Below are 17,339 nucleotides of genomic sequence, written 5' to 3' on the forward strand. Positions count from 1 at the left end.
TTTTTTTTTTACTGATTTCTTTTCTTTTTTTGTTAAATGGTTTTCTATAGTAAATGTGTAGTAACCAAGTTTTTATTTATTTTTTAGTTTTACTATAAATACCCTGGTTAAACTATGTTTAGTGGATACAAAACCAAATTTGGTTATTTTGTTTTTTTTCACCTTAAGAGGACATAAAATGGAGATGCAGTTTTCACTGCTTTAGGATTAACAGAAGTTTGGATAGTTTCAATATATTTTTCTTGATTAGAAAATGTGAAATTTAGCTAGCACGAAACAAATTACTTGTTTTAATTTCTTATATATACTTATATTTATAGTTACATTCAAATAATTCTGATTTTCAAGGCCGTATAGAATTGAGTAGGGACGCTATGACATGTTCCTGGCAATATCCAGTGACTACTAAATTGACCCTAGCAATCATTTTGATCAAACAATGAAATGTCTGTTGTCTGCTGTTATGTCCCCACCAATGCCAAAATCAAACCTGCACCCTTGGTAGAAGTAACTACATTATTTTGGTGGAAATAGTTTTCTAGTTAAATACGAGGAGTGTGCTGCAGTATAGGCTCATGAATCAGCTGCCAGCTGTGTGCCAGTGTGTTGTTCAACATACATGCATGCAGAAATTAGAGATCACCCTCATATTTATTCTGTATTCCTTTTTCTTCGCTTCTGCAGGGTTTCTTCTTCTTTGGGCAAAAACAATGACGTCTCTGGACCTGGGTCAGATTAAATCCATAATAATCAGATTACTAATCAAGATCAGCATTAACCTGTCTGAGATTACATTAATTCAGGCCAGTGGAGACCACCGCCATCCCACAATTAACCACTCAAATGTCTGATCATAATGCAGAATTATCAAATCAAACAATTATAGTTAAATCAAACCGTGATTTGGCAAATAAAATATTTAAATGACTGTGACTGGAAAAAACAGGAGTGTATGATGAGCCGTGCTGATTGTGTGGGGTGATTAAGGGTCGGTTAGGGGCCATGACAGGGCATTAGGGATTATCTTCTGCTTCCATTGTGCCAAAAAGATGTCCGCTGTCTGGCCAATTTCAGCCTCTTAAGAGTCTCCAGGAAAATAGCTGTGTGCTGTAAAGTTGACAACTGGGGACGATACTAGTATAAGTGTACTGGAAGCGTCCCTGGCTTTTTCTCTACCCAGACCTCATGGCATCATCCCGCATCACCGTCCGGCACTCGGAGAGGGAGTCTGGAGAACTGGGGGTGGTGCTGCTCAACAGGCTGCTTTCTTTAAGGTCTTTAAGGTTTCCATGGTGACCCTACATTCCAAAGATCAGCTGGTTTCAAGAGGCAACATGCAGCAAAACACTAGGAGCTAAATAGAGGGGGAAAATATTTCTATTATACAGGATCATTCCATGCACAATAAAAAAGAAATTGTGTTAGACTAAACCAATAGGATTTGATAATTCACTATAATGTTTTTAGTAGCAATGAAATTCCAACTTTTTAATTCCAAAAAAAAAAAAAAACAAGTACCAGAGTTTTTAAGTTAGTTATCTAGAAATGAAATAAGAAAAATTAAATAAACATCAACTTGTTTCAGCTAGTTGCCAAGGCAACATTTCTCGTTTTCATTTAGCAAATTTAAATTAATATTTAGTAAAAATTACATAGACAAAAACCCTAAAACAAATAAAAAAGAACAAAATTATAACTAAAATCAATACATTAAAATTTCAATAAAAACATTAAAAATAGAAAATATAAAAATGAAAAACGAATGCAAAATATTAATAAAAACTATAATAGTATCTCAATGATACTAAAATAACACTTAAGTATAATATGAAATGCATCAAAAGTTTACCAGCATAACATGTCTTTCATTCAGAGATCTAGTAACCAGTGCCATCTAGAGAAGAAAATGTGTCAATGACCCAACATGCAACTCTTTTTCATACAAGTTCATAGAAAGACCAAAAATACAATAAAAGTACAGTAAAAGTGGTGTGTTTTATAATAAGTATTATATTACTCTGTATTAATGTGCCTTACACAATGCTTTTGTATGACTTCAAAATACTCATGATAGCACACAAGTCACAAGTGGAAGACATAAAATTACAAAATGGGACAACTAAATTTACAAATGTGAGATTGTAATTACCTACCATTATGGAAATAGCCTTCCACAGGTTTGGAACTATTCCTTTAATTTAAAATAAATACAGTAATTCATGAAAACAAAGCTTCTATTAATAAAAAAGAGGACAAAAACATTTATTTGCGAATACATTTAATGAAATGTGGAGTTCATGTTACAAAACCATTTGAACAAAACCAGGATAATTCCAATGTTTTATTTAAAGTATTTTGCACACAAGCATCAACAAATTCCTCCATAGGAAACTGAACATAAATACTTTCCCACAACTATGTGATCCGATTACTAGTATTTGTGCTGTTTTAAACTGACTAACCCTCTAGCCCATACACCTGGCCCATTGTTAATTTGTTACCTGTCTCCCCTGTAATAAAAAGAAAATACTAACATGCTAAGCGTGCGTTTTCTCCACCCAACTCCAGGCTGGGTTGAGAAGATTGTGCATGAGAATGCAATGGGCACCAGAGACATCGTATAAAACCAACACGCGGTCCAAGGCTGCTTCGTTTCAGCTACAATCATGTTCGTCTAGGTTCAGGAAGCCATTGACGTTGTAAAAAAAAAAAAATTGTAAAAAACGTGTAGTCAAATGGCAATTTCTTAATAGAAAATATGTTTTATGCAGTTCGGATGCAAGCCAACCCTAGATGCCAAAATGTTCAATTGAATATGCTTTTACCATGAAAACGACCTGGATTTCAACCCCGAATAAATAGTTCATTCTTTTTTAGCAGCTACATTTCCAGTTCAGAATAAGATCGTTTAATAGAATGAATTGTTAAATGAAAATGGTAAAAAGGAAAGTTTTACATAAATAACACTGAAAAAAATACCACAAGGCGGTTTGATTTTCTTAATAATGAATAGACCATTAAAAAAATGGCAGTAGAAAAATAAAAACGGTAAGTTCCACATTCACGACAGACTAAATAGAAACAAAATCAACAACAAAAAGAACACTGATATATTTTGCTTTACCTCCAAGAGCATACTTAAAACCGTGAGGAAAAAAGAACCAGAAAAACGGCCGTTTGCAGTGAGGTATTCGCTTCCGATCTAGCAAACCTACTGAAAAAACTTGAGCCCTGCCACCAGGAAGAACTTTTCCAGGAAAATCTCAGAGTCCAGGACGGCGATGTGGGCTGCCCGGCCAATCAGGGAGTTGGCGGTGTTGGGCAACGCATGGATGACATCGTAACGCACCAGGTTGCAGTCTTTGTTCTGAAGCACAGGGAGAAGAAGGTTCTCGATCATCTCGGCATACACTGGACCTGATCACACAAGAAGATAAAGAGGGAAAGAACCAGCAAAAGGAGAGAAATTTGTTGGTAGAAGCAGTAAAACAACCCTAAAACCTAAGATCTTTATCCTTGCCAAGTATTAACTTGAATTTCATTGACCTAAAACTTTTGGTAGTAGAAGTTATATGGGTTTGGAATGACATGAGGGTAAATAAATGATGAAAACTCCTCCTTTAATTCTCACCAGTCTGTTTGTCCTTTAAGGCTGTTTTGCACATCTCGATTCGAGCAGAGTGATAGGGGACATATCTGTCCTGAAGAGACCCCACCAGCACCACGTTCTTAAAGAACTGAAGACCTGAAACGGAGTTTGAGAGTTGGTATATGGAGAAACCTAAACTAACATCAACTTGGTGGAACCAAAATAACGTCACGCTAACCTGCTTTCTTGCTTAGCTTATAGAGGAAGGTCTGGCGTGGGTCAGAGTGGTCGCGACAGGTCAGCTGCAGCAGAGAGCCAGATTTCTTCCACTTCTGCATAAACCACAACCCTGACACAGAGAAAAACGAGAGAAACCGTTTAAAAATGAATGGCTCGTAAATGACTGTCTTCAGAAAACTGCTGAGTTCATGAGGATGGTTTACCGGTATTGACGAGGGCTGAGCTGTTGTACAGCGTGCCAAGATGTGGTCCAGACAGAGATAGAAACGTGTGCAGTCTGCTGAGATAACACTTAAACCTGGGCCTCGTCAGCACCGAGCGCACGATCAGATTTCCCAGAGAATGACCCACAAAACTGAGAAAGACCAACATAGTGAATCTGTCATCCTAAGGCTAGGTGCGTTTTAGTTTTGACAAGCTCATATTTTCAACCAGGTCAAGTACAAATTCAATTAGAGATTTGCACATCTGTAAAATAAATTTTAAATTCACATTGTTTGTCATTTTATGGTGCAAAATGGTGCTCATGTGCACCCCCTATGAGGCCAGAATGTACCACGATGCACACTGGTTCAGACCTCATAGTCTTGGAAGAGAGGGAAGGGGTGAGGGATTCTTTTGGGCCAAAGTCAGGGTCAAAAATGTACCAAGGCTGAGGGCAAAAAGAGCCCCAGTATTTCAAATGTGTCCCTGTGGTGAATTTGTGTGTTTTTGTTTGTTTGTTTTTTAGTCTAGTGTTTTGACACCACAACAATATTTAATTTATTTAATAAAAATATGTAAGATAACTGGACAAAAGTGTGTCTAAAGCCCTCAAAATCAATCATTGTGAAATGTCACACCGGACAGGGCCATTAAAAATGTTAAATGTCTCTAAAAATACTTTGATGCTTTATTGAGTTTTACTTTCTAATATATTTGAGTTTGAGGAAAAGATCTTACCTTATCTTGGAAACTGTGAGGTTGTAGATTTGTATGTACTGCACTATTTCATCCAAAAGTCTGTCAGTCATGGATTCAAAATCAGCAAATGTGTCATTCTTGAATAACAACCAAAAATAAAGAAGGTTAATATTTCAAAATATATCTCTAATTATTATTTATCTTCCAAGCCTATTGAATTTTTATCAGTGATTTTACATATATTTATACCTTTCAGAGGCACTTATTATTATTTTTAATTTATATAATACATAATTTATTAATTCTAGAAACAGCCCAAACCCAGTGCTTGTTCATGGGACTGTTGTGCAGTTTACCTGATTGCGTTCTGACATTAGGAAATCTATACGAGCTCCAGGCAAACCGAGCTCCAAATAAGTCTTCACTAGACGCAAATCCGCACTGTTACCTAAAGAAATAATTTTTATTTTAAGAAAAAATTATCTGAATCTGTAAATGTAGACTCAGAGTTATATATAGGATTTACCAACATTAAGATTGTGACTGCTTACCATCCAGACCATGTACACAAACTATTAAATGTATGCCCTCATCACAGTTTTCATCCTCATCCATGCTGAAATATGGCACAGTGGATGCCAGATCTGCCACCTCGCTGTACAGGAAACCTGGCAGCTTTAGTTGCTTCAAGTCCTCTTTTGCTTGGGCAAACCTAAAGATTGAAACACAATCAAACAGTGACACAAAAAAGGAACCTACTGTCAGGTATTAGTTCATGCATCTACAATCTGCAGCAACATGAACTCTACAGTTTTTTGCCATTATTTGTTGTAACATTTATTATAATAATTTGCATTAAATTACAGCAACACATTTAGCAAAGATTATATAAAGATGGCATTACCTAGGAAAGTAGCCTAAAATAATGCCTAAATAGCTAGCTGGTTAACATTAAAATTCACATTAACATATTAATATAATATACCTAGTGTGCCCTAGATGATTTCAGTCAAAAAGGCAAGTTGCTGTAGAAGTGAAGCAAGTCATTAAAGTTTAATAAAAGATTATGAAGGCAAAGACACTATTGTTTGGAATAACATACTGGTGTTTAAAAGGTTTGGGGCCAGTAAAAAATTTGAAAGAATTTAATACTTTTATTGAGCAGGGATGCATAAAATTAATCAAAAGTGACATTAAAGACATTTATAATGTCAATATTAAACATTTCTATTTACAATAAGCAGTTCTTTTGAACTTCTATTCATCAAACAAACCTGAAAAATTGCCTCAGTTTAAAAAACCTTGACCTCTGGCAATATACATATACACACATATATATATATTTATACATTTTTTGTGCATGGCAAACTCCAAAACTAAAGGGTAAGGGGAAAAAAAGAAAACTCACGCCGTCATCTGTGCAGTGGGGGCGCTCTTGTACCAGCACAGGTCGTTGCTGGTTGGTGCTGGTCCAGAAGGCCCTGTCTGCAGGCCGGCTGAGGGGATGTATGTTTCCTGGAGCTGTTCCAAACCCAGGTGATCATAAAAAAGGGTCCTTCCCTCTGCTCCCTCATCCTCACAGCTTTCTTCCTCCCCTGGGAGTCCATTAACATAAACCAGCCCATCTGTCTCCTCGTAATAACCGTTCTCAATCATCTCATGTTCCTGCTCTTCCTCCTCGTCCTCTTCTTCATTAGCATTGGGGCAAGTCTGAATCCCCAGCGTTACAGCTGCAGTCTCCAATGGGCTGATCTCAGATACATCAGTGCTGGAACGGGAGCCAAAGTAGTTCTCTACAAAGCCTTTCTTCACCAGGTCCGTGCTGCTTGTGACCGATGTACTGGACTGGGCAGCCGTCTGAGGCTCACTACATGCTTCTGGCCCCGAAGGTGCACCACTTGGAACGTCGGTCTCACTAGATCCTGTCGGCCTGTCAGGAGCATTAGTTTCACAGCGGGGCTGGATAGCAGAGTCCTCATTGTAAGACAGCAGCCTATCTCCATGACTGATAGAGGCTTTTTGTTGAGCCAAAACTCTAGAGCTTGATAACGGGAGGCTATGAGTTTCTCCTGAAAATATGAGGCTCTGTTCCTGCACAAGGATGCTGGACTTTCTGCTAGTGACTTCCGTCTCCACCTCATCATCGGAGGGGAGCGAATTTATGGAGGCGAGGGAAGACTGGACTCCGCTGATGTTGCTGGTGCTCTCTGGATTGAGACCCTCTAACGTGGTGGCTCCTTTGGAAGCAGGGCTGAGCAGAGATGGTCTCTGGTGGGCAATCTGTAGAATGGGCTCTGTAGGTGCCTCCAGGCTAGTATTCGCAAAAGGAGATGGAGAAACCGATGCTAACTGTGTTGCAGAACTGGGCTCACTCTCGATTCCTGAGTCTGAGAGCCTGGAGGAAGCTTGAGGAACACAATCACTTCTTAACGCGGCTCCACAAGCTCCAACGAACGTGGCACAGTCCCCAACTCGACTCTTGAACTCAGAGAAATCGGTCTGTGTGATCTCTGGAACATCCCTCTTGGTGGCTGGATCTGAGTGGTGCGGTAAGAGAATGGTGACCTTATCGCCCTGGTAGGGGTCCTTGTCGCTCGGTTTGACATCAATATGTCTGAGCCCAGCGGGTGGATGTGTTAAATCAATTCTGGCAGCTGCGCTTTGTGCGGCTTCTGCTCCAGTACCTGCCTGGGGCCTAGCCTGCATTTGCAAACTCAAAAGATTGGAAAAGCTGTCGCTCTGGATGCCAACATCGCCTTGAATGTCACTTGTGGTGCAGTGTTTAGTATTCTGAGCACAATGCGTGGTTGCAGTTTCATTCTGGTGGATATATTTGCCTACATCATCTAGCTCGTCTTTCGGATTGCACTGAGTGTCAACTTCTTTGGACTTGGTGGTCGGTTCACCATGAGGAACCTTCAAGTTCTTGTAGCCTGTGAGGACCACGGAGTCTTTCGAGATCTGCCTGATCAGCTTCTTTGAATTTTCAGTCTTGGCATTCTTCTTTAGCTTGATAGATTTGGCTTTGGATTTGAGGGGAGGCTCATTCTGTTCAGGCCAAGCCATGGCAAGGGCAGCTTGCTGCTTATCTGGGTACGGGCCAAGGCCTCCCAATCCACTAGCAAGGCAGTCCTTTGAGTTGGACCTGTCTGCTTTAGTGGACACAGAGCTGCTCCTGGTGTTGTGAAGACCAAGCCATGGACCATCTCGATCTTCAGGGTAGAAGAAATATGGTAAGTAGTAGTTTAGCAGACTATTTATCCTAAGTGAATAGTCACTTAACTACAGGGACTGTTTCCATTGTGCAAACTAACATTAACAGGATAGTTCACCCAAAAATGAATTTATTACTCACCCTCATGTCGTTCCAAACCTGTAAGATCTTTGTTCATCTTTGGAACACAAATTAAGATATTTTTGATGAATTCTGAGAGCTCTTTGACCCTCCCATAGACAGCAAGGATCCTAACACGAGCAAGGTCCAGAAACGTAGTAAGGACATCGTTAAAATAATCCATGTGACATCAGTGGTTCAGTCGTAATTTTACAAAGCTACGGGAATACTTTTTGTAAGCTGCCACTGCTGAGCCATTGGTTCGTTTTTTAAGCTCTGCACGAACCAATGGCCGTGCAGTTTCACTGCGTGAATGAATAGGCTTCAGTTCAGGAGAAAAAAGGCTTTTTCCCTATATGCGTCTAGCAAGACGCAGTACGAGTGAAGTATCGAAAGGGAACAAAAATAACGACTTTATTCAACAATTTGCTCAGATCAAACCATAAACAACGTATCCACGTACATACGTTGTTTACGTATGTGATACTCTCCAAAATGGCGCCAGAGAGACGTGGCGTAGACGAATTGTTGAATAAAGTTGTTTTTTTTGTTTTCTTTGCGCACTTACTACGTTTCTGAACCTTGAACGTGTTAAGAGCCATGCCGTCGATGGGAGGGACAGAAAGCTCTCGGAATTCATCAAAAATATCTTAATTTGTGTACAGGTTTGGAACAACAAGAGATTGGGTAATGACAGAAATTTCATTTTTGGGTGAACTTGCCCTTTAAGGAAATAATTGTGAATTGCCTTATGAAGGGTCTGAACCTTTAAGCTTTTTATAACCAAACCACTATGCCACACCAAGTTTATCTTAAAGACAGCATGAACTAGCACAAAATCTGACATTTCAAAGGTCTTGTCCCTTTTCACTACATTTGGTTCAGGTGTGTCCAGTCCTTGGTGCTCCAGGAGGGCCAAAGTTAGTTAGGCTCTAACCCTTATAAAACACATAACTGAACCAGATAGGTTGGAGTTAAACTATCTATGAAGGTGGTCCTGTAGAAGTAGGATCAAACACCCCTGATTTAGTTTTTTTTTTTGTCCAGCAAAAGCATACTTTAAAGCTTGCACAAATCTTGAACACTTTCAAAATCAAATAGTTTTATAAAATATATTATTAGGGATGTGCATCTCATGACTCGATACAACAGTGCGTCAGCCTCGCCCACTCCTGACAGCAAAATGGATATGTTTGCATGATTTCTAACATTTACAGATGAAAAATATACCTGTGACAAGTCAGTTATGCACCGAGGAAAACACAACATCTCAAATGCATTAAACAGCACAGATATATTCGCCGTTTGTCATAGAGGATCGATTTGATACATGATCGACATTAAGGTCTGCTTAAGAATAAGCGTGCACAAATTAGTGAGGGAATGTGAATTTAATTAGTCGTTAATGGAACCGCTTTAGCCCCTATTGATTTGTTAGGTTATTTCAAGTCATGTTTTGGACTTTAATCCCAGTTTTTCCTCGAGTCTCCGTGGTGTTGTGATGATGCGTCTTATTCACGCAGCAGCAGCGGTGATGAGAGAGCGTGCTTGAGAAACAGTTTAGAGAGGAGATATCAATCTACTTATAAAATATTGATCACTTTCTAAACAATAAAAGTATAGCGCACCCACAAGTAATTATATATAAATAAATCGTTTTTTACCGATGCAACTATGTTAGAAACGATGCATCGTGATATAAATGACAACTTGTAGCCGATGCACACTTTTTAAACCGATGCACCGCATCGTTAACTTTTTATGCTGATGCACCGAGCAAATCGGGGAATCTTCCCATCCCTAATATATATATGAGCTGATGGTTAAAAGGATAATCAAAGATTATAATGTTATTGATCCAGAAGTGCCGTTACACATACCTTCAGTAACTGATTCCAAATATCTGTCCTCAAATATGATTGGTAGGGAGTTCACATCCCCATCAAGATCAGCACATTCAACAGGAAGAGGTGGCAAGGACAAGAAGTAGGAGGAGTTCTTGATAGCTGTGGTCATCTGTTGGTGACTGTGAGCACTGTTGAATAAAGTAGTTAATTTGAATTATCATGATAATTCACATCTTCTCTGTGTGCTAAATAACTACATTACAGTAATGATATTCGAAGCCGTACTGCAGTTCCTGGTAAGCCAGTGCACTCTGTCTTGGGTGTTCAAGACAAAAGAAAGCTTCTGCAAATCTTTGCACCTAAAATTGTAAATACAACATAAGTAAAGCCAGAAATATACTGTGCACAAACACTCCTAAATATGCAACATCAATTTCTTGCATCTTTGTGTTACAAGATGTGTCAGAATGCAATGCATAACACAATGAAAGTACGCAATTAGAATATGCATATGATAAAAATCTCACAACTCACCCGTAGTGTATGGTGCTCCTGGGCCAACAGCGCAGAGACCCGCTCATTTAGGGACACCACTTCCAGGAAATTCCCCCACAATGCCATGAGCAGAGAGCACAGCTGTGCCAAATTCATGTTCACCAGTTCAGCCAACTCATCTGGGCTCTCTGCCCTCTGCTACAAGATACATACACACAACCATAAATATAAAAGAGTGTAGTACACCATCATGATATACCAGCCAAGCAACAACCACAGCGGTGAGAGTCATGACCTTAACTTATGGATTATGTTATATTATAATAATGGTATATCTCACAATGTATTTATTTTTGCTTCAACAAAAATGATTTATACATTAAATTACCAAGTTGTAATGCCTATGTTTGTATAATTGAAACATTGAAAATTGATGGATGCAAACCAAAACACATCATTATTCATATTCATTTTATTTTACATACTGATTTGTTGATTCACATTCCAAACTTTTGGCCTATAACTTATAAATGAGCAACACTGCTCATAAACTATAAAATAACCAAATTCTGCTTTACAAATGTTGCCAGGTGGTAACAAGACCCTTCAATAAAGTTCTATAACATTCTATAAAGTTTAATAAAGAGATTGACTTGTTTGGGACACATCCTGCTCTGTATTTTTTGTATTAAATGGTAATAACTTCCCTTGACATACCTTGACTTGTTCACAAAGCTCATTAAGTCGGGCCTCCACATCAAGTTCCTCTAAAAAAAAAAAGGAAAAAAAGAAGAGTAAAAATGTTGGTCCTACAGCAGCAGTATGGAGTGAATGAGAGACAAGGGTCTGTCTGAAGAGCCTGTGATTGACAGCACATGAGAGTGATCTAGAGGATCAACAGCACAGGAAGTAGGAGTCAAAGTACAGAGAATACCAGCAACGTTCAAGAAATAAGACTGATCCCAAGTCAGCCTGAGATCTGAGATACTACTAAAGGAAAGGATGACTAAGTTGAGCTAAAAGCTCCCTCACTGAAGGACACTTGCCAAACAAGTGACAAACATCCAAGTTAGAGGGAACGGAAGAAAGAAAGCTAAAAGAAGACACGAATGAAAGGCAAGAGGCATGTGGAGCGATTTTGAGGGTCGGCTTTGGAGGGACATACCTATGTAGACGTGCCTTTGGCCTGGAGGGTAAGGTCTTCTGAGAACTCGTTCATAAAGGACCTGCATGCTGGGCTTGGCTAGTGGTGGGATTGCACATATAGGCACGTTTAAAACTTTCACTCTCCCCTTTTGCTGTTTGAGCTTAAAATGAACCCTTAAATACATGCAAGTTCAGTCAATGTCAGAAGCAGCAAGGGGTGAGTAGTTTAGCTTTGAGTGAGTGAGGGCTTACAGTGAATGTTCTGGAGGGAAAGACGTATTATAGACTAGTTCTGAGGTCCAAACACACAAAAATGGGAGATTAAAGCATCCGCATGCTGACTCATACATAAGAGAGGGCAGAGGCATACAATATGCAGTTAAACAAACATTAACACGTAAATGTCCAGAACAGCAGCTCTTCAAGAGTCTCTAAATAGATTTTCAAGTGAATGGTTACATTAGTGTGAGTGAGTATTTAGTGATCTGATGGGCTCTGATGAGATTAAAACATATATATTAATATGTGAAAGCAAATGATCCAAAGCATATACAACAAAACAGATATACAGATAGATATAGATATAGAAGGCAATAAGCAAAAAATAATATTTTATAAAACTTATATAAAATAAACATTAATATATAAAAGTTTAAATGTAATAAATATAATCACTTACAATTAAAAGAATATATATATATATATACAAATATTATGGAGCACTGAAAATGTACAATTCTGACTTTTAGCCCCAGGAGTTTCAACCAGCGTCTCTAAATGTACTTCCAAATGTTCAGTGGAGAAAATGATATATATATATATAGTATTTTTTCCCCTAACAAGTTCTTCTAAATATTCTCCCTAAATTAAAATTTCTACCACACTAATTTCTTATGGTCTTCTGTTCAAAAGTTTGGGTTGGAGGGATTTTTTAAAAAAATTTTTAAATGTTTTGGATTTTTTTCTCTTTTGCTCAAAATTAAGTAATAATATTGTGAAATGTAAAATTTTAATATATTTTCAAATATAATTTGATCCTGTGACGGCAAATTATTTTCAGTAATAATTACTTCAGTCTTTGGAGTTATATGATTCTTCAGAAATCATTCTAATATGCTTATTTAGTGCTCAAGAAACCTTTTTTCCCCTTTTTTTTAATCAATGTTGAAAACATTTGTGCTGCTTAATATTTTTGTGGAAACCATGATACATTGTTTGATTTATATGAGAACTATAAAATATTTAAAACAGATTATTTTTTTGGTCACTTTTATGATTAATTTATTAAATCCTTTCTGATTAACAATACATAAAAAATGTACAGTCCGCAAATTTTTGGACAGTAGTGTATATTGCTCACCCCTAGAACACATACACATACTGAAACTCAGCGATTAAACTGGCTTTAGTAATCAAAGTTTTGTTCAAATGACACCCTGTTAAGCAAATTAAAGCAAAACATCATGACAGCCAGCTACAAAAAAAGCTTTATACAGGGTCAAAGATTGAAGTGCAGTGTAAAAATGTTTTAAAAATAAATAATTTCAGTCTTCCAACTCAGGTTGGAAACAAGACTTATTCTCTCAGCTCTGACGGACTACATACCTAGCTCTATGCGCTGGGATGCGGGAAGATTCTTGGTCAGGGAGGTTAAATAGCAGAACAGGCCCTGATATGCCCGCAGCAAGCTGGCACACATGTTCTGGTGCAGGCTGAAGGCGTGCTGTAGGCACTGATCCGATACCAGGAAGGTTTTGCCCTGCAAATCATGAAAGAGGACTTGATGCATCACTAAACGCTGCATCAACAGCAGGAGCATTAAAAGTTTTTGCATTATGATAATACCCAATTCCCTTTAGTGACACAATCTTTTGGATTTGAGAAAAGTTTCTTATTCAATGAAGGTATTAAGGTATTAAGGTATCTCTACTAGAGCTCATTTTGGTCCTTCAGAAACCTACATGACATCTTAATGTGACTGGGGTCTCAAGAGAATTGCTGTACTGTAAAAATCACATCATCTTATTTACAGTAACAGCTCAAGCCTTTTAGTTACATAATGATGTCTATTTATGGACACATTTAAAACTCTCACTGATATGAGAAAATCACTGCCTCTGTACTTTGCAAATGTTAAGTCAGCAAAGTGTTTTAGACTAATTGAATAAAACGAAAAATACACTACTTACTTTTTAAAAGAGCATTTCATGTCAATGAAACCTGTGCAATTAATACCTAATAGGGAAGTGTCTAGACATTTTCTCTCTTTTGCACATTAAATGTTGATTTGGTTGAGTAAGGATATTTGTGTGTGTGTGCGCGCGTGCCTGTCTAATTAATTGAGTTTTACAGTTTTATCTTTACCTAATTCTGTTTTCCATTATTTTCTGGATTCTATTTTAATGGTTCCATAAAATTTGAATAATCAAAAGCATCTCCAATTAATTGATTTTATTAAGTTTTTTTTTTTTTTTTCAGAAATACTGCACATTTAAATTTTTCTCCTAAATAAATTCTGGTAAATAATATTTCTGGTAAATACTCCTTTAAAACGTGTTTTTTGATTATAATTTTATTAGAAGTAGACTAGAATACGTGGATATGTTGTCATTCTTACACTATAATACTGAACTTTGATTTCAGTGATTTGGACTATGAGATGGACACTTGCTTCTTGCATTTATGTTGCACTTTACTTTTGGATTTCATTTGGTTTAATGAAATATAGTTTAATAAAATATTCTTAAGTAAAATTGTTGATTTTTATTTTGCTGGAAATTAATCGTTTAGATTAATCGATAAATTAGTCGATAGATTAATCGAAATAAAAACAGTCGTTAGTGGCAGCCCTATACTCGGAGTCTAATTCTATTTAATTATTCTTTAGTTATGTTACAAAAGTCTTGTATTTCAAATAAATGCTGTTCTTTTGTACTTTCTATTAATAAAAATAATGTATTAATTTATCAGTTTCCTTAAAATCATAACTTCACAACTGTCTGACACTGACAATAACAAGAAAGGTTTCTTGAGCAGCAAATCAGCATATTAGAATGATTTCTGAAGATTCATGTGACACTGAAGACTGGAGATAGTATAATAGGATAATAGAGATAGTAACTGTAATAATATTTACTGTTTTGAATGCATTTTTAAACAAATAAATGCAGCGTCGGTGAGTAAAATACATCAAATAAACACAATATTACAACGTACAATTGCACAAAAGGCTGCAAACGAACAGCACGCATCTGAAGTGTCTCTGAAGGAAATAATGCATTATTTATCGGCTTTAAGATATCGGCCAAATTTTCTTATCAGGCCGATACCGATAACAGAAAAAATGAGCATTTATCGGCCGATACCGATATGGTGGCCGATATATCTTGCATCCCTATTCATAACACATCATAACATTTGAAAAGGAGTTGTTTATTTAATTTTTTTCAACGAATTAGCTATTTTGCAGTGCCTGTTTTTCTCCTCATAACAATGAATTCAGACTACAACTCAGCTAAAGCGTCATTTCTTTTGCCGCCACAGATTCAGCAATGCAGAAAACGCTGTCAGAATATATTAATACCGTATTCAGCACAGAAAAATTCAGTTTACAAACCAATAACACAACCAAACCTCTTGAAAAAAAAATAGTTTCTGCATTTTTTTTTTTTTTCAAGAAACTGGTCAGCTACTCTCATTACTGCGGTTCTTAGAAAGGAAGAAGCTGCTGTGACAGGCAAATATATATCTCACACCCTCTCAGTTCCTCATTTCTACTCATCAGAGCTCGGCTGAATAATCCGGACACACTGATCTCATCAGAGAGCTCCAGCACACGGCTGTATCCAAACAGCTCGTGTTTATATCCTGTGCTCCATCCTCCCATGCATTTGCAATGAAAGAGGAAGTTCAGGCAACCAAAATAGAGCTGCAATTTTCCTTCTGACAAGAATATCATGACATCAAAAGCACACAGAGGCACTTTTGTGGGAGCGAGGAGATACGCAAGAATACAACCGGCTGGCCAGAACACAGATCTGGGAACAGGAACAAACAACTAGTCCCCCTGCAGGACCTGAAGAGGAGAATGACGGTTGCGTTGTGCTTCCCGTCGCACAGCTGAGCAAACCCAATGGCTCTGTATTTTAGCTAGACCTGCGGCAACAATGTCAGCAGATGTGGAATGTTAACCTGAGACTGCAAACTGCTGTGTTGACACCAAACAACCCTACTGAGCACTGGCCATAATCTAGTGTTTCTTCCTTTGCTTTGAAAACAGACTCTTTAGACATTTACATTGCGACATAGAAAGTGTGATGCTGCATAAACGTATGACTAACTTAAAGGGATAGATCTAAAAATGAAAATTCTATCATTTACTCAACTGTATAATCTTCTGCGGAACATAAAAAAGATATTTTAAAGAATGTTGGCAACCAAACAGTATCAGTTCCCACTGACCTCCATTTTATTTTCTATCCACATAATGGAAGTAAATGGGAACTGAGGCCATTTGATTACCGACATTCTTCAATATATTTTCTTTTATGTTCTGCAGAAGAATTTAAGTCATACAAGATTGGAATGACATTAGGGTGAATAAATGATGACAGAATTTTCAGTTTTTGGTAGACTATCCCTTTAAACAACATATTTTACCACAAAAAAAAACATTTTTGATATGGATATCCAGCAAAAATAACTTTATATACTAGTAATCGACCTGTTTTATACTCATACCGCCCACCTCTAGTGACTGGTTTTGAGATGTGGGCAGCACATTAACTTAACTCTTACCTGTGCTGAATAAAACTGTGGCTTTTCATATTGCACAATGGCCTCTAGAGATCACATTACAGGAATGGGCCATTAGGCTCTTGTGTGCTGAAATGCCCATGCTTCTATGCTTATAAGACTAGGTATGGAGTGTTCAAATACCTGTACCGCATGCTGGGTCATTTCAGGTTTCTGGCACATACTGAAACTGGTGCAATCTGCAGTTAACCTCAATTGTATTCTGAGATTATCTGCTAATAGAAATGGCATCCTCATGTTAAATACGGAAATGCATTTATTTTGTCTATATCTATGACCTATGCATACTTAGCTATTTAAACTGCTAACCCAAAGCTCACTTTGTGTCCTGCACCATTTGTGCTATAGACATGACTGACAATTCAAGTTGTACAGGCTGTTAAAGGGACAGTTCACCCCAAAATGAAAATTCTGTCATTAATTACTCACCCTCTTGTCATTCCAAACCTGTAAGACCTTCGTTCATCTTTAGAATGCAAATTTAGATATTTTTGATGAAATCCGAGAGCTCTCTGACCCTGCATAGGCAGCAATGAAACAGAAATGTTCCCAGGCCCAGAAACATAGTAAGAATATTGATAAAATAGTCCATGTGACATCAGTGGTTCAACCGTAATTTTGCAACGCTACGAGAATACTTTGTTCACCAAAAAAAAAAAAAAAAAGTTCCATAATGCATGCGCATTGCTTTCCTCTGCACATAAACAAGGCTCAGCACATGCGTGTTTTACATTAACAGCATCACGCGCATAAGTTGTTTATGTGTAGAGGTACTCTCGATAGGGCTGACACTTTTACAATATGCTAATGATAACAGTAAAGAGAAAGCAACGATCCAACCACATGTCGGCGCACGTGATTAACCGCTCACGTGTGACGCGCTCATATCGCTAGGTGCCATTCATACAGAATGCGCTTTTCTGTTGACAAAGATGTGACGAAGGCAGTGGAATAGGAAAAACATACAAGA

At 37.6% G+C, this 17,339-nt stretch overlaps 1 protein-coding gene across 1 annotated transcript; it reads right to left on the minus strand.

Annotated features, from left to right (window-relative positions):
- Positions 1-2,249: 2,249 nt before the first annotated feature.
- On the minus strand, positions 2,250-16,081 carry LOC107601029 (protein FAM135A-like). The gene is made up of 16 exons (XM_016293044.1): positions 16,076-16,081; positions 13,160-13,313; positions 11,574-11,651; positions 11,126-11,175; positions 10,448-10,606; positions 10,199-10,272; positions 9,947-10,101; positions 6,141-7,944; positions 5,284-5,444; positions 5,089-5,180; positions 4,772-4,869; positions 4,033-4,184; positions 3,828-3,938; positions 3,632-3,745; positions 3,216-3,417; positions 2,250-2,689 (listed from the first exon to the last, which is right to left on the minus strand). Exons 1-16 carry the CDS (start codon positions 16,079-16,081, stop codon positions 2,665-2,667), a joined length of 3,435 nt encoding a protein of 1,144 aa, XP_016148530.1. The 3' UTR covers positions 2,250-2,664.
- Between the last annotated feature and the right edge of the window lie 1,258 nt (positions 16,082-17,339).

This window comes from Sinocyclocheilus grahami, unplaced genomic scaffold, assembly GCF_001515645.1.
Source record: "Sinocyclocheilus grahami isolate Dianchi unplaced genomic scaffold, SAMN03320097.WGS_v1.1 scaffold297.1, whole genome shotgun sequence".
Taxonomy (NCBI): domain Eukaryota; kingdom Metazoa; phylum Chordata; class Actinopteri; order Cypriniformes; family Cyprinidae; genus Sinocyclocheilus; species Sinocyclocheilus grahami.

Coding starts and splice junctions, on each gene's coding strand:
- LOC107601029 (XM_016293044.1), bottom strand. Junction 7,945..9,946: donor TTTGGAATCAGTTACTGAAG/GTATGTGTAACG, acceptor TCTACCCTGAAG/ATCGAGATGGTCCATGGCTT. Junction 4,870..5,088: donor TAATGTCAGAACGCAATCAG/GTAAACTGCACA, acceptor TTGTTATTCAAG/AATGACACATTTGCTGATTT.